The sequence below is a fragment of the Sturnus vulgaris genome, chromosome 29, assembly GCF_052056855.1.
Source record: "Sturnus vulgaris isolate bStuVul1 chromosome 29, bStuVul1.hap1, whole genome shotgun sequence".
NCBI lineage: Eukaryota > Metazoa > Chordata > Aves > Passeriformes > Sturnidae > Sturnus > Sturnus vulgaris.
The window spans coordinates 6,098,434-6,115,328 of NC_142271.1; the positions used below are offsets into that span (position 1 = coordinate 6,098,434).

The 16,895-nt window shown below is 55.2% G+C and overlaps 1 protein-coding gene across 1 annotated transcript; it reads right to left on the reverse strand.

Moving 5' to 3' along the window:
• Nucleotides 1–6,579: 6,579 nt before the first annotated feature.
• INKA2 (inka box actin regulator 2) lies at nt 6,580–16,785 on the reverse strand. The gene is made up of 2 exons (XM_014892342.2): nt 16,750–16,785; nt 6,580–8,343 (listed from the first exon to the last, which is right to left on the reverse strand). Exons 1-2 carry the CDS (start codon nt 16,783–16,785, stop codon nt 7,453–7,455), a joined length of 927 nt encoding a protein of 308 aa, XP_014747828.1. The 3' UTR covers nt 6,580–7,452.
• Between the last annotated feature and the right edge of the window lie 110 nt (nt 16,786–16,895).

Consider the following 16,895-nt stretch of genomic DNA (forward strand, 5'->3'; position numbering starts at 1 on the left):
CCTCAATGGCAAACAGGAGCCAGTTGTCCAGGGATCCCAGTGGGAACAAGGAAAGCATCCACCCCCCCAAGGTCTCAGGAGTGCCCAGGGATGGATTCCAGCTAAAGGAGCCTCGGGCTGGGCTCCCTCAGACCCCTGTGCCAGGAGGTGAGCCCAGCTCGTTCAGGTGTCAGGAGCAGGACCCGGAGCTGCTGCCCTGCCGAGCTCAGGCTGTTCCTCCACTGGAGCCGGGGCTGATGAGCAGCCAGCAGGCAGCTCTTGGCCCTTTCCTTCTGAAACAATCAGCGTTCAGGGCTTGACTGAGAAGGATTTGGTGTGAGATAAGCTTCCCAGAGCGGGGCCAGGGCTGAAGTAATAATGGAATAAGTGTGAGGTGGTGAAGGAGGCACGTCAGGATGAGTCAGAGCAAAAGCTGCTCCTGGGCAGGAGGGAAAAGGCTCCTGGGTGTCTCCCCTGTGGGACCGAGCCCCTCGAGCTGCCAGAAGCAGATTTTGGGGGTCAAGACCAGGGATGGAGCTCTCTGGGGGCTGTGTTTGGGGGAAGAGCTCCCCAAGTGCTGCCGTGGGTGCTTGGCCCGGGGCTGGGCTCCTGCTGCCCTCGGGGCTGGGTTCTGCTCTGTGCCAGGGCAGGGACAGGCAGGGAGGGAGGGACAGCACCCAGAGCTGGGGCTGGGGCTGGGGCTGGGGCCGTCCCCTGCCAGGCTGGGATTGATTTGTCACTGCTGGGAGCTGAACATTCCTGACAGACTTGGGGCTGTGCTGTTGGATTTCCCACTTCTTTTAATTTTTTACCAGTTTGTTTGGTTCTGCTCCCAGCAGAGGCAGCTCCACGGGAAGGAAAAGAAGTGGAGTGTTTATTTTTAGAAAGTGCCAAAAGAGTTCAACCCAAGGCAAATACAATTACTTCAGGTTGTGCACAGGCTCTGAGAAGCTGCACAGAAATAATTTCCAAATGGGAAATGCCCTAAAACCCAGCAGCACGGAGGCAGGGGGGGATGAGAGCATCACTGAGGGCTTTGAGGAGCACATTTCACCCCAGGGGAAGAGCAGGGGGAGGAACCAGGGCTGGAGGGTCCCTTCCAGCCCAGATCCTCGATCCATGGATGCTGAGGGGTGGGAGGTGACCCCTGGACCCCCATCCCAGCCCTGCCCTGGCTCAGGGGAGCCCCCCCAGCTCTCCCAGCCTGTCCCCATCCTCTGGGATGTTCTCCTGCTCCATCCCCCATTCCTGGCCCAGTTTTGGGGCATCCACAGCCCCAGGCTTTCCCTGGGCTGTCGGTGGAGCCCTGGAGGCTGGGCAGGGGTGGCAGGAGCTCCTGGCTCTGAGCTTTCACTGTAATTAAGTGAACAAGAGACTGAGCTAAATCTCAGCTCCTCTGGCTCTGCCTGAGCCAACACAAAGAGGAGAAAAGGCTGAACCAGACAATTAAAACAAGCAATAAAAGTGCACACAGTCCTGCAATGGTTTTTCCTTGACACGCTCGCCCCCAACAAGTGCCACATGTCCTGTGTATAAATAGCAGCTGCCCAGACTTGCTTAATCATCCCATTGTTGCTTTATAATATTAATTAAACATTCCTCTGGGATTGTTTGCATCCTAATTAAGCAGGGGAACTTACAAAAGACAGTGAAGAAACCAAACAAGTGCGTTCTGGGGGTGCAATTTTGCTAAACCCTGTGCAACTGTGTTTAAAAAGCCCCGTTAAAATGGCAGGGCTGTGGTTTAAAATGTTTTTAAGAGCCACCAGTGCCAGGGAGTGTTTGATTCACGGTGCTGGGGGGATGAGGAGCAGCTCAGGCTGCTCGGCTGAGGGGAGCCCAGGCTCTGCAGGGATGAGCATCCCCCAGCAGTGCCACAGGAGCACATGGGCCCTGGCAGGACCCCGCTGTCAAAGGGACAATGAATCCACAGTGAATCCTCACGGGGGATGCAGGGACACAGGGACCCGCTGGGATCCCTCCAGGGCATCCCTGCTCCCACCCAGGGATCCCCCAAATCCTGCCCAGCCGGGGCTGAGCTGGCTGGGACACAGCTGGGGACACCCCACGGCTGTGACAATGTTTAATGGCACTGACCAGAGGAGCCTTTCCCAAGGGACAGGTGCCCAGGTGCCCTGGCCTGGGGGCTGGGGCTCGTCCTCCCCTCCCCTCCTTCCATGGAAGACTCGAGCACATTGTTCCTGGCTATGCACCCTGCAGGGATGTGCTGTGAATTACTTCCCAAATTATGTGAGTAATTAAAATCAATGAGAGGGTATCCTGTTAAATAACGTAATTAGATGAGCACAGCAGCGAGATGAGTGCAATGGTGTTTTTGTTCTCCTGCCTGGAGACAGCTTTTAACTCTTTCCCTCTTGTCTTTTCCCCGGGAAGGGCAGGGCAGGGCGGGCAGGGCTCCCCTGGGTCCTGCCTGCTGCAGCCATGGCCGAGGTTTTACCAGGAAAACTCCTCTGGCTGCTCCCTCCAGAGTTCTCCCAGCCCTGCATCCCTTTCACCATCCCTGGGTTACGTGGGGGACTCTGGCAGTGCCCCAAACCTGAAAGCCACGAGCACCTGAAACTCTGGGAATACAGAGCTGCCTTTGAATCCACATCAGCCTGAGAAAAGGCAGAGGAAACCACCAAAGGTCCCTCCTGCACTGACCTGTGAGCAGTGAAATGGGAATTCCATGCAATGAAATGGGAATTCCATGCAATGAAATGGGAATTACCTGCTGTGCACAATGAATGTCTGAGCCTTCAGTCCCTGCAGGTCCTGCCTGGGCCATTCCCAGGGAGATTTCAGCTCACACTGATGGGGTGGCTCTGGTGCTGTGCTGGAGCCACCAGTGCCACTGTGACCCCTGAGCCATCCCTGCTCCATCCCTGCTCCCCAGCCGAGGAAGAGGAGCAGGAATTGCCTGCAGGCTGCTGGAGGAAGCTGCAGGTTTGGCTGTCCCAGGGTGTCTTATCCTGCCCATCTCTGAGTGATTTACAGCTGCCATAAAACCTCTGTGCTGTGAGGACTTTTGCTCGACTTTCCTGGCAGTGCAGCTTATCTCCAGAGAATTTCCCAATACTCTGTAGCTGCAAATAGAATGTTTCTCCCTTTCCTCTTGGGAACAAATAAGAATTCCTCGCAGGAATATCTGTGTTATTTGCCTCTTTAAGGCAAATTCCGTGCAAAGCTCCGACCATCCCACCATGACATCACAGACGCGTTTGAAACCCAGGTGAGCAGCACACGGAGAGTTCCCCTCTTGAATTATTTCAAACCCAGAGGGCCCAGTCTCCCCTTTTTCCAAGCAGAGCTCAATTCAGGGCACAGGAAACTCAGCACAAAGCCGAGCCTGAATCGTTTCCACTCCATTAGCATGAGCACATGCAGATCAGGCAGCTGCAGCATAAACGCCTGGCTGGCTGCCTTGGGGTGCCAGCCCCGGTAATTGGGCTGGAACTGAAAGAGGAGGAGGAGGAGGAAGCTCTGAGCAGGTACCTCGGCAGAGCTGAGCCACCCCAGGGTGGAGCAGCACCCCCAGACTGAGCCTGACCTGGGCAAGGAACACTCTGGGCTCTGCAGGAACCCCAGTGCTGCTGTTGGCTTCTTATGGGAGAGGCAGACACCAGGACCCCAGGTGCCCAGGTCCCCAGGACCCCAGATCTCCAGGTCCCCAGATCCCCAGGTCCCCAGGTGCTCAGATCCCCAGATCCCCAGGTGCCCAGATCTCCAGATCCCCAGGTCCCCAGGTGCCCAGATCCCCAGGTCCCCAGGTGCCCAGGTCCCCAGATCTCCAGATCCCCAGGTGCCCAGATCCCCAGGTGCCCAGATCTCCAGATCCCCAGGTCCCCAGGTGAAGCCACAGGTGCCCTCACACCCTCCCAGGCAGGAATTCCTTCCCAGTTTCCCATCTCACACTGCTCTCTCCCAGTTCAGAGCCACTGTCCTTGTCCTGGGGACACAAGCATAGCTGGAGCCCGTGCCAGGGCCAAAGGGAAGCACTCCAGGACTGGCAGCCCTGCTTGCCTTTCCTCCTGCCCTGCAGCAGCCCAAGGAGCCCCATCTCATTGTCAGAAGAATAAGCTGTGAAATGGTTTTGCAAATCAAGGCTTTTTAATTAGAGGCACACTTGGGAGCCTTCTGGAGGCCATCTGGCCAGGAGAGCAGGGTGTGGGCAGCAGGGAGAGCCAGGGAGGAGCAGCTCCTGGAACAGCTCTCCATTAATGAAGAGCTAAATCCTCTCTGTGCTTTGAGCCACGCGGGGCAGAGGCGGCACTGCCCCATCCCAGCCATGGGGCTCTGCAAACTCCGGGAAGTGCTGCTCATCCTGGGGGAGACTGACTGGGATTTCCTATAAACCCAGGCAAGCTGATGGGGAGCCTGCTCCTGTCATTATTGTCCCGTGGCTGGGATTAGCCACTCGTGTCAGCCGTGCAGAACACAGCCAGGGCCTCGTTACACACTGCCATGTGCTAATTAGGTGGGTTTCATACTTAATAATGGAGAACAATTTCGTGGCAGTTTCATGAAGGATAAAAAAAAAGAAGAGCAAAAGCCATTATAATTTCAGGAAAAGTCCCTGGAGAAGTGAAATGGTAATTCACAAATCCAACTCTGATCTATTAGCAGATCCTTCTCTGAAGACTAAATTAGGGAGGATGTCTGGCTTGGGTGATATTCTTTATTATTTGAATGTCTATAAAGAATATTTATTAAATATTTTTTTGCTCTTAAGAACTTCGAGACTCAGCTACATTTTCTCGCTCTTTCCAAGCATTTCAAGCCTAGACCACACTGGATTTGTCACTGCAAGCACCCTGGAAAATCCTATTTTAATGCAAAGCATCCTTTGAAGATACACTTAACAGGCAGAGAGAATTTCAAACCACGTTGGGCATTTGGTCAGCTGCCCATGCAAAGTGCCCTGCTGGGGATCTGATGCTTTGGAAAAGGAACAAATTAAGGAACGCCCAGGCCCTCTGTCCTCAGGTGTTGCTGCTCTGCCGTGCCCTGGGAGGTGTCCTGGGCAGTGCTGGCCTGAGCACCAGCGTTTGGGTGGGAAAGGAACAAGTGGGAGGCAGCTGGGGCCGAGAGCTGCCCTTCCCAGAGGGAGCAGAACAATGGAAGCTGCAGAGCTCCTCCCTGGAGCGGGGCCAGCGCCAGCAGCTGAGCCCAGCAGCTCGGGGGCAGCAGCTGGGGCAGGGGGGACACAAGAGCTGCTCCTCCAGAAAAACCTGCAGGGCTCTGGAGAGGCCCCAGGGATGGGGGAGCAGCCCCTGACAGCTGGGCTGGGCTGGGCTGGGCTGGGCTGGGCTGGTGGGAAGAAATGGGGGTGAGCCTTGGGAATGGGGTGAGCCTTGGGAATGGGGGGGAGCCTTGGGAATGGGGTGAGCCTTGGGAATGGGGGGGAGCCTTGGGAACTGCCTTTCCCACAGAGGGTGCCCCTGTGCACTCTGGGCTGCAGTTCCCTGTCCCGCACACTCCCGGCCTGCAGAAATCCCCTCCCATCCCAAATGTCACCGTGGCCACGGTGTGTCACCTCAGCCTGGCCTCACCACTGCCCAGCACACCTGAGGGCAGTGCCAGGGACGAGCTCTCACCGTCCTGGGCAAATCCCCACCCAGCACAGGGCTCCTGTGCCCTGGCTCAGCCTCGGGTGCCAATGGGGCAGGTCTGGGGTGAGCTCCTGGCCATGGGGGTGCCCCAGGGCTCTGGGCTGGGACCCCCAGGCTGTGCCTGGGCTGAGCCCACTGGGGACTCTCCGGGGACTGAGGCTGCTGCAGGAAAAGCTGCTCCTCTCCCTGGAAAACTGCTCTTTGCTGACCCTCTGGAAAGGAGCAGGGAGGTAACAAACAGGATGAACTGCTGATAAAAGAGGAGGAAAACAAAACGCTTCACAAGCAGCCTTTGGGCATTCAGAGAAATTCAGAGAAATTAGGAAGGAGCCCAAGAGGAGGAAAGACAAAAGCTTGCTCAGGTCCTGCAGAAGTGCTGAGCTCGGGGCTGCCCTGCTCCTCTCCTTGTATGGGCACAGCCAGGGCTGCCTTGTGCCTATATTTAATTTGCAAAGGAGAAAAAGAATTCTGCCTGCACGCCTCTGCCCCACTGGCCTCGCTGCCCTGGGAAGTTACAACAGGAGCAGAGCTGGGTGTTTAAAAACAACGATCCCCTGCTGGCACGGGAGCCCCTCCTGAACTGGGAGTGAGTGGAACAGGTTTGGGAGCACAGCCCTGCTGCACACAGAGCACCTGCCCAGGTGAGGCTGCAGAAATGGGGCTGCAGAAATGGGGCTGCAATGCCAGCACCAGGCTCTGTGCTCCCGGGGCTCCTGGGGCTGTGGAAGGACCCCCCAGCCCTGTCCCCTCCCCGAGCCACAGCTCTGGGGCTCTTCCCTTTCTCCCCCAAACCTTGGTCCCGCTGCCTGTGCCGTGGCAGGCAGGATGGATGAGGATGAGGAGGCTGAAGGAGCCCTGGGCTGGCAGGGAGCTCTGCTGTGATTCACGGCCCCTCCTTGAATGGAAACTCTTCTGGCTGCTCCCCAAAGTGCCTGATCCCAGCTGGAACAGCCAAGGAAATCCCGAGTGAGAGAAGAGACCGAGGGTGTCCCAGAGCAGACACGAGACCAATTTCACTTTATTGGAAACTCTTGGAGAGTCGGACACTGAAGAACTTGGTTCTGTCAAGACGAGGTTTGCACAACAGCAACAGGGAACACAACAAGAAACGGGGACTGGACTTTGCATCTGGGTGAAAATCCAACAATAAACTTCAGCAGTGTTGTACCTGGAGTGATCCACAGGGACAAGGGGAGGGGGGCAAACCCACCGAGACCCCCAGGTCACAAAGGCCTGAAGGGAGCCTTGTGTCCCCCTGGTTTAACTGAGAGGGGAGGGAGAGATGCTGGGAGAGCACCAGGGATGCAGCTTAGGGGGAAATCCCCCCCAAGGTTGGGGGTTTAGCCCCCCACTCAGCAATTGTTCAAGTCTTATAAATTCAAATGTTTCTTTCCATTTAAATAACAAGTGCTTCAGGTACAAGGCTTGGGATGCCTGGTTTATAACTCAGTTTCAAGTGCACACAAGCAGGAATAGATTTTTTTAACAAAACTATATATATATATATATTTGCACACTCATACACACACATGCACACCGTGGATTTTGTGCTGCAGCCATTGAGCTGGAGATGATGGAACGGGCCTGGCACCAGGAGCTGCTCACCTGTGGCACCACTCACCCTAGAGCTGCTAAGGATTTGGGTTATTTTTGCCACTCCCCAAAGGTCTCCCCACGTGGGGCTGCTGCTCAGGCAGTCCCTGGAGCCGTGCTTCTCCAGAAACTTCCTCGCAGGACAGGGAAGCCCCGAGCTGTGCAGATCCCCTCTGTCCCTGGGGGATCTCAGGAGTCTCAGGGCAGGTGAGCGTGGCCAGCAGCTCCCGTGGCTGTGGGAATGCAGGGCAGGGCAGGGGGGCCGGGCTCAGACCCACACGGCCGTGTTGATGTCAAAGCCTGCCTGGCTGAAGTCTCTGGAGTCCGGGACTTTCCTGGTGCCCGTCCTGGGCTGCTCACTGCGGCTCTCTGCCCTGGGACACCTCTCTGCCTTGCTGTGGTGGCTCTGCAGGTTCCCGTGCAGGGGCAGGTAAAATGTCCCCTTGAGCTTGCTGATCTTTTTGGACCTCTTGGAGATGTCGGGCTGTTTGTCCTCGGGAGGGAGCCAGCAGGGTTTCTCCTTGAGCAGCCTGTCCCGGTCCGGCCGGACGCTCCTCAGGAACTTCTTGAAGATGTTGGCGGTGAGGGAGAATTTCCTGCAGAGCTCCTGGGACCTGCTGCTGGCCAGGGACCCCTCGCTCTTCTCCCCCTTCTTATCCAGCTCGGGCAGGTCCAGCCAGTTCCCCACCAAGTCTGCAAAGATGTTGTCCCCCAGCACCAGCGGCTGCCGGTTCCTGCTCTGGGACATCAGGGACGATGTCCAGTCGTGGCCATCGTCACATCCCGGGCACTCCTGGCACAGTGGCCACCCCCCAGCCGTGCCCTGGCCACGGGGCTGGCCGTGCTCCGCTCCGCCGGGCACGGGGGAAGGTCCTTTAGGGGCACACAGGTCCTGCCCTGGGGGGCTCCGGGAGCAGCAGGGGCTGTCCCCGGGGCGCTCACTCCGTGCCACTGCAGAGGGATGGGACGATGGGGCCGGCCCTGGCACGGGGCAGGGTCCCTGGGGCTCGGCCGGGCGCTGCTCCGGGGGGCTGCGGCACCCCGAGAGCTGCAGCTGCTCCAGGGCTGCCTGAACCTGCAGCAGCTTCAGCTCCTGCAGGGCGCCCATCATGCAGTTCATCTGCTCGTGCAGCCCGTCACCAACCTCCTTCATGGACAGCTGCGGAGAGAGAGCACAGCGACAGTGCACGGTGTCCCCAGACAGTGCACGGTGTCCCCGGGACAGGACAGTGTCCCCAGGGCAGTGCACGGTGTCCCCAGGGCAGGGCTCAGCAGGTTCCTGCACCATCCCCTCCCTGCTGGCCACTCCTGCCACCCATCCCACCTGCACTGACCACCTCAGCCAACAGCTCTCTGATTTTCCTCACAGCTTACTAGGAGTTTTCTAAGAGGAGCTGACAGAAGTGGATTGTCTGACCTGGCAACAAAAATAAAGAGTTTGAGTCTCCATTAATTGCTTGGCAGAAGCCCAAGGTGTGGAATTATGAATGGTATTTTAGAATATTCTTGTGCTTCTGAGTCCTTTGTGCCCTGTCTCCAGCTGAAATCAGGAGCCAGAACAGAGCCTCGTTTCCTCACCTGAAGTGCCCAAGTAGATTAAAAATAAACCCCAGGAAGAATTAAATTGTTTCTCCATAACACATCTTCAGCTCTCAAGGGCCTCAGCTCAGGCACCTCTCACTAGAGCACAATCAAAGACATTTCAATGCACTGGACATATTGCACAGAACAACCAACAAACTCTAGGATTACTTACATTCAACCAGGAATTCTTTAATTCCCAGGCCAGGACCTTTAGTAGCAGTTCTGCCTCATCCCTCAACCTCACTACAAAGACTGAACTTCCTACACCAGGCTTAAAATAAGCAAGTAATTCTCCGGAGCTTCCCAACTCCCCCCTCTCCTCTGCTCTGTTGCTTTCTCCTCTCTCACGCAGGATCTGGATCGTGTTCCCAAAGCAGCCCCAGAAAGCAAATGGGCTCCACTTCCAACAGCTGCCCCTTGTTCTATTTTAGCAGGAGGGGAGTGGGAAGGGCAGGGGAGGCACAGCAGGGTTGGCTGAGGGGTTTGCACAGGAGATTACCTGGGCTAGGGAAGCCTCAGCTGCCACCAACACTTTAAAAGGCTCATCACTGCTTTTTGTACAGCAACAGATCTCAAGATTAGAGTGGAAAAGGCCAGCTTTTTCTTTTTTTCTTATGTTCAGCTTTACATTACCAAGCTTTATTTTCTACATCTCCTTCATTTTAACAAAGCTGGTTCAATTTCTTGCTCCATTTCCATCTCTGTACGTGGAGCTGAGCAGCGAGAAAGAGCAGCCATCAGAAACCCGGCTCTCTAAGTGGAAACTGCTCAACAGTTTGTGACCACAAATCCCCATTTCAAACCCCAGAACCTAAAACTCAACTCACCAGCAGGTTACTGTCATATTTCAGAGCTTTTCTCTCAAGAAACTTGTTTGTCACCTTTGAGCACACAGCTAAAGATACAGAAAATCTGTGCTCAGCTTCCTGATTCCACCACCCAGAGCCTCCAGCTATGGCATTTCTGAACACCAGCAAATAAACTCCTGCTGCAGACGTGCAAATAATGTCCCAGTTCCAGCCTCACCTTGCTCCTGGCTCCCACACCGAGCTGGGCTCACCAGATGCTCGCCAGCCTCAGACAGAACTGTCACCTCCCCTCTCCAGACCTGCTGTAATGCTGCTCGTCCTAACCCTTCTTGCCTTATTAATGGCAGTCTGTTTTATCTGGGGCTTTGGAAAAAGCTGGATTTGGAGGAGCTTGGCCCCTCATTGGCCACTTGCCACCAAATCCCCTGGAGCAGTAATCACAGCATGGGGAGGGCAGGGTCCTGGCCTGGCCTGGCCACCAACCCTGGGCACCAACCCTGGGCACCTGCCCCGTCCCCATGGCCTCTGTGAGCTGCCCAGGATGGGGCAGCCCTGCTGGGCTGGCAGGGCAAACCCAGGGAGCATTAACCCTTCCTTGGCAGGGCTGGCAGGGCTGGGCTGCTCGTTCTTCATGGGCAAAGCCCGGCAGGAACAGACCTGAGCCCAAAGCTTTGAACAAAGGAGCTGGGGCTGCCAAACGAGGTGCCAGCAGCAGCCTGGGGAGCCTGAACGGCTGGGAAAGGAGAGGGGATGTTCCTCATCTGTGGATGAGCGAGATGGGGATGGCTGGGCTGAGCCCAGCATCTGCACAGGCAGGACAGGAGGCTTTGGGCTGTGGCTCTGAGGCTTTGGGCTGTGGCTCTGAGGCTTTGGGCTGTGGCTCCTCTGTCCTGCCCTGGCAGGGGTCAGTGTCACCCTCAGGGCCCCTCTGCCAATGTCAATCCCACCAGCAGCGCCAGAGTTTTCAACACCCTGAGACTTTTAACTCTGCTGGCAAACCCTGCTGTAATTTCGGGTTGTGCAAGTTAAAAAATGAAGCAGACCAACCCCCTCTGCTTTATCTTTTGCTCTTCATGGTATCTGCTCAGTCTTTTACAGAACTGGAGAGTGAGGGAAGCCCAGCCCAAAGTGAAGTCACTGCCTGGTGACCAAACAGCCTGCGGGGCTTGGATTCCACCCACCTGCAATTAAGAGTACTCACCCTGGAAAGAAAATTCTGGAGGGAAAAGAAACCTTCCCCAGTGTCTGCCAGCCTCTCCTCCTTGCTGAGATCTCCCATGTTCAGACTGGCTTCTCTGAGACTCTCCAGAAAAGGAAGAGTGTCCAGCAAAGAGAGATCACCTCCCTGGCAGAGGGTCACCACTGAACTACCTGGTCTGTGAGAGGCAAAAGGGATTCTGCAAAGAGTTCAGCAGACTGGGCTGGAAATCAAATGGATGCAGTGCCTCAAACTGGATCTCATTACTCCTGAAACTTTTGCAATCTCTAAAAATTGGCATGAAAAGTTTTATGTCTAATTCTGCACAAGCCAACTCATGCCTTTTAAAGCAAGACAAGTACTCACAGGGCTGTGCTCCCCTTCAGTGCCTGGGACTGTGATGGGAGGAATTCCCTGGCTCAGTCCTGTGGAGGTGTGGGCCAGGCAGCTCTGCCTCAGTGCTCCTCCAAAGCAAAGCTCATTCTAACCACACACATCCCAAAAACTGCACTGAAAACCCAAGTGCAAAATTCAAAACTCCACTTTCAAATCATCATCAGGGAATATTCAACATGGGGGGGGGAACCAAACAAAAAACTGCCAGAGTTCACATACAGAGTGTTTTTTTACTGGAAAGGCACCAGTGCTTTGGAAAGCACCCTTTCCATGATCCCCTCCCTCCCCAAACAATAACCCACAGAGCTTCACAGAGCTGCTCCATCAGTGATCTTCCAGCACTGATTAACAGGAGCAGCAGGAGCAGAGCCTGACCCAAGGAACCTCCTCCAGCAGTTACTGGCATTTCATCAAATTCTGCCTCAGACACCCGAGATCTACAGATCAGGGAGATTTCCCTTGTCCCTTCCCAGGTAAATCAGGAACTTTTCCCAGCCCCTTTGGGTGCTGATGTTTTTCTGTTAACACCTCCCTTCACCGAGCTCTCAGCTCCAATGATTTCCTGGAGCCACATCTGTCTGCATCCCCAGCCCACCCACACATCTGGCTGCCCGGCAGGGCTTGGTGGTGCCGATGGGAAGGAGAAGCCCAGGACACCCCGGCTCAGTGAGCACAGAGCTGGGGAGAAGAGCCCTGAGCGTGTTTGTCACAACCAGGAGGAAGACAGATGTCCAGCTCTTAGGTAAAGAAATGCACAGGGAGGAAGTTTTTGCTAAGAGGACAGGAAAGAACAAATGGCAAATAGTTCTTAATAATAGTTCTGATGGACAACAGGGCCAGCACCAAACAATTGGTATTTAAAGCAGATGACATAATAGAGACTGAAATTATTTTAGAAGTGCTGAGCTGACCATATTGTTTCTGTGTTTTCCTTTGGGTCACTAACTGGATTAATCTCCAGCAAGCAGCAGCAGAGGCTGGCACAGCCTTGCTGCACAGCTCACACAGAGCTGCTCTCCAGCTCCACCTTCCACCTCTCTGTGCCTTCCCCCGGAGGATGCCAAGGGCCTGCACTCGTCTTTCAGTCCTTGCATTTTACCACAACAATTTCAAGTCTCTCTTCTAGCTCTCGTCTTCCCAGGGTATGTGAGGTGTACATGAGGATGCTGTGAGCTCACAGCTCATCTGGAAGAGGAAGGATGCTGAAACTGAACCAGAGACTCCCCCTCACAACAATTTAAATAGATCCTAAGCAGGTGTTAACATGAAAGATCACATCACTCCATTATCCACCTTCCTTCCCACTGCAAGGATATTGTTCTGTGCTTCCCAGTCACACTCCCTACGTTTAAAGGCAAATCAGAAAAATCAATTCTCATGAACCAGGCTAAAATGGGCCAAAAATAACTCCAATTTTCAGACTTTTACTGACAACCCAAGGATAAGAGACCACAGGCCCTGATGGACAGGCTGGCCACTGAAGATGATGGTTGAAATGTCAGTTTTCAGCCCAGACCTGCTGCCCTGGCAATCTGCTCTTTAACATTCCTGATTTATGTGAAGCTGAGAGTCTGAAAAAATCCATCCTCATCTTTAGGTGACTGCTCTGGAAATAACCCAGAGGACAAAACCTGTGACTGCCTTCCCTCCCCAGTTACCCATGACAGGACATCTGCTGCCAGTCACTCCTTTGCACCTTCCCCCAGGAACGCCAAGGAATGAGATCCTGTGACAAACACCCAACCTTCTGGCACTGCCTCCAGCAGCACAAAATCACCCAGGACGGGATCTGGACCAGGACAGACACTGGAGCTGCCTGTTCCCACCGGCAGGGGCTGGGGCACTGACACCAGACCCTCAGGGATGCATTTGTGCCTCTCTGCAGAGCACCCGAGCTGCCCCTTCAGAGGGAGCAGGAATGAAAACACAGCAGCTCCTCTCAGAGCATGACACAGTTACCAGAACAGGACCCAGAGTGAGACAAAGAGGAGAAATAATTGGCTGTATTTTTCACTCGGACCGAATGTTCTATTCCTGCAGGATATTCATAGCAAGAAACATTGTCTGCCAGGACATAAATTAATGTAAGAAGGGACTCAGACTCTATCAAACTCAGTAATTCAATGCATTTATGACAAATGTGCAGGGAGAACATTAAAAGTTCAAGTCAGAGTGGTGACTTAAACACTTTTCCTCTCAGAGGAAAGCAACAGAAATGTCCTGGATTCATCTGAAAGACCAAAACACATCAAGTAAAGTTACAAGCACAGCTAATAATGTGGCTGTGCCCCCTTTCTGCTACGGCCACACAAACCCAACATGCCAGGTAAATCTGCCCATGGATCGCCAGTCCCCAGGCAGAAAACAAAGATTTATTCAAACTGCAGAGGAGCCCCCAGCCCAGCGTGCACATCAGAGCCAACTGTGCTGGTGTGTGAGTGCAGGGGGGCACTGCCATGGGCAGCGTGGGCACGGACATGAAACTCCTCTCTGCCAATCCCCCAGCACGCCAATTCTCGTTAAATCTGATCTTCCAGCTGAGATAATGTTCTGTGACTCGGGAGCAGAGCTGAGCCTCAGAACGGCGTTTGCAGATTCCCAATGCAGCCCGTGCAGCCAAAAGGGCTTTGAGGACGGGGATTAATTGCATGAGTGGCACATTCCCAGGCTCTGGGGCACATTTCACAACTGCCACTGCAAGGACAGATGACAGCAGTGCAGCAGCTCAGCTTATTCCACCACCAGAGCCGCAGAGCAGCCCTGCACGCTCCCACCAGCCCCGGCGTGCCCGTCAATCCCCAGGGGCTGCCCGGAGCACAACAAGGTCTGAAACCCTTCCTGCAGCGGGGCTGAGGGGCAGAGAGCTGGGGAAAGGCAAAGGGAAAGGGACAGGGAAAGGCAGAGCTGCCCTGGTGCCACCGTGAATGGCTGTGTCAGCCGAGCCTCTCCCGGCCGCAGCGCTTGCACGGGGAAGCTTCTGAATGAATTGCAATCAAAGGGACACCACACATGCCAGGAACGATCAGCTTACAATGGAAAACACGCGGCTGGAACAGGAGAGCTCTCCCTGTGTGACTGACAGGGGTCGGATTGGTCCTGGGAGCCCTGGCAGAGCTTTCCCGGAGGAAATGGGAAGAGCAGGGGAAGCACGCCTGGACCTCGCTGCTCCCGGACCCGTCTGGCACAGCTGGCACGGGGCCAGCAGCCCCAGCCAAGCTCACCAGCAATTAAATATGTTTTTAATAAGCAAAGCAAGGGGAAGAAAACACAGAGCTGGAATTCTCCTATCTCACACTGGTGGGGGATTGAGTTGCACTGGAAGATAACCTTTCCTTGGGAACTGGGAGCTGGGCCAACATCCACTGCTTTTTGAGAAAATCCCCTCCTCAAAACTGGCCAAAAGTCTGGTTTACCAAACCAGAGGCCGCTTGCACTGAGACAAACTAAACTTGTGCTAATGGCACAGTGTCTAACCTGCCATGTGACACTGAGCAGCCCCAAAAAGCCTGGCAGAACCTCCCTGCACAGCGAGGGCACAGCACAGCCCGGGGTGCTCTGAAATCCAGGGGCTGCTCGGGGCTGGACTCCCCCGTGCCCCTCGCCGGTGGCTCAGTGGCCGCAGTGGCCAAAGCCATTGTCACCATTGCTGCCCGTGGCTCTGGGGCAGCTCCACTGCCCAGCTCCCACTGCCCGTGCTGCAGATGGGCCCAGCTGTCCCTGAGCCGCTCGCTGCTCTGCACAGAAACATTAATCTATTTTAATTCCAGGCTGCAGGGACAGAAGTGATTTTTACAAGCTGTTAGTGCTCAGGACAGCACCGAGGGCTGTTTCAATGCTGCAGCTCCTGCTCTCAGCCAGCCTGCAGCTGGCTCAGCTGCAGAGGTGACCCCGGCTCTGTCCCGCTCACACTGCCCGGGATCCCCGCAGAACCCGTGTGAAAGGAAGTTTTGGAGCTTGAATAACAAAAACCGGGCGGTGGGAGGGGGAATTAATGCGGCTGAATGGTGAAAACCAAATGTATGGAGAGCCAGGCTGCTGTCAGCCAAGTCTCAGCTCGCCCAGCTGAAGGGGACAACTGCCCCTTCCCAGTTCCTTAACACAAGCCTTCACACAGATTTATGCCAGGCTAAATCATGGTTTATTAATAGAATAAAAACTGTTGCATTTTTACAATTGAAAAAAATCAGTTCCTGCCTTATAGCAAGGACTGAACAAAGCCAGAATTTTCTCATTTAAAGTATTTTATTTTTCTTCACATTACATGTGAAGAATCTGCCTTTCTGTTGAATATATTGACTCTTCAGAAGTTATATTCTGCACTACAAAACTGGCATGTTTTAGATTCAGAGATGCAATGTTTAGGCTCCTCTACAGAAACACTGCTCAGATAACAAAACTGATTTGGTTAGAAGACAAAACACTGATTTAGGAACCTTATTGTTAGGACGTTCTTCTGGAAGTTATTCCTTCTCCCACCTCACTTTCTAACTCAGATTTTCAAGAGCTCTCAGATCATTCTGTAGATGTCCCGGTTTGCAGTTTGCACTTCATTCACCACACTCACAGTACAGCACACCAGTGACTCCCATTTTCCTTTGTTTTAGTTTGTCTTTCACCTCCTGTGTTTGCTGGGGAAACACAGGGAACGCCAGCAGGTTAAATGTCACTGCTGCCACATTTGTGGAGAGTAGAAGGCGAGCGGGCCAGCCCGTGTTGCCAGGACGGCTCTGGAGGAGCAGGGGGCTCCAGGGCACAGCAATGCTCCGTGCACTGCAGGCACGGTACAGAGCCCCGGGAGCACCAGCCCAGCCGGAACCATCCCCTCGAAGCGGGAACTCCCCGCATTCAGAAACTTCACCCACCCGCTTTGCTGTGCCTCGTCTCCCCTTTTGTTCTCATTATCTATTTATCAGGATAACGCAGGCTCCCAGCCTGACCCACTGGAACCCTATTTTGGGAAGTGTCAGTTCCTCCTCCCAAGCCACCCCAGGCAGCCCCAGAGCCCCAGCAATGCCCTGGGGCTGGCGGACAAGCCCCAGCAAGCGCCGGCACTGAGGCTGCCCTGAGCAGGAGCGACAGCAGGGCGACAACAGCGCTCGCTTGTGACAAAGGCTTTCCTATTAAAGAAGCGTTTCCACAGGGTACCGGAGGTGCCAGCGCGCTCCCTTTACAACCTTTTCATTCCCAGAAAGTTGTTCCTACCCGTCTCTGGGCTGCTTCTCTGATTTCTGACCTGTGCTGGCAGCCTGTCCCTAAAGCCCCGCACGTCCCCGCGGCTTCTCTGCGACAGACGGACGGACAGACGGACGGACCCCGAGCGGCGGGGATGGGAGCGGCGGGACCCCCGACCCAAAACGGGGACGTGCCCCCGACCCAGAACCGGGACCTGCCCCGACCCAAAACCGGGACCTGCCCCGACCCAAAACGGGGACCTGCCCCGACCCAAAACCGGGACCTGCCCCGACACAAAGCCGGGACTGCCCCGCTCCCAGCGCTGAGCCCCGAGCCCCGGGCCGCTCCCTCCGCGCTGTCCCCCGGGTCCCCCCCGGCTGTCCCGACCCCCGGCCCTGTCCCTTACCAGCTCCTGCCGCAGGCGCCGCAGGTGCTGCTCCATGGCCCGGCTCGGCACGGCCCGGCCGCGGGAGGGGAGGGGAGGGGACGGCACGGGAGGGGAGGGGAGACGAGAGGGGCTGTCCGATATCTGTCCGGGACTGTCCGGGGACT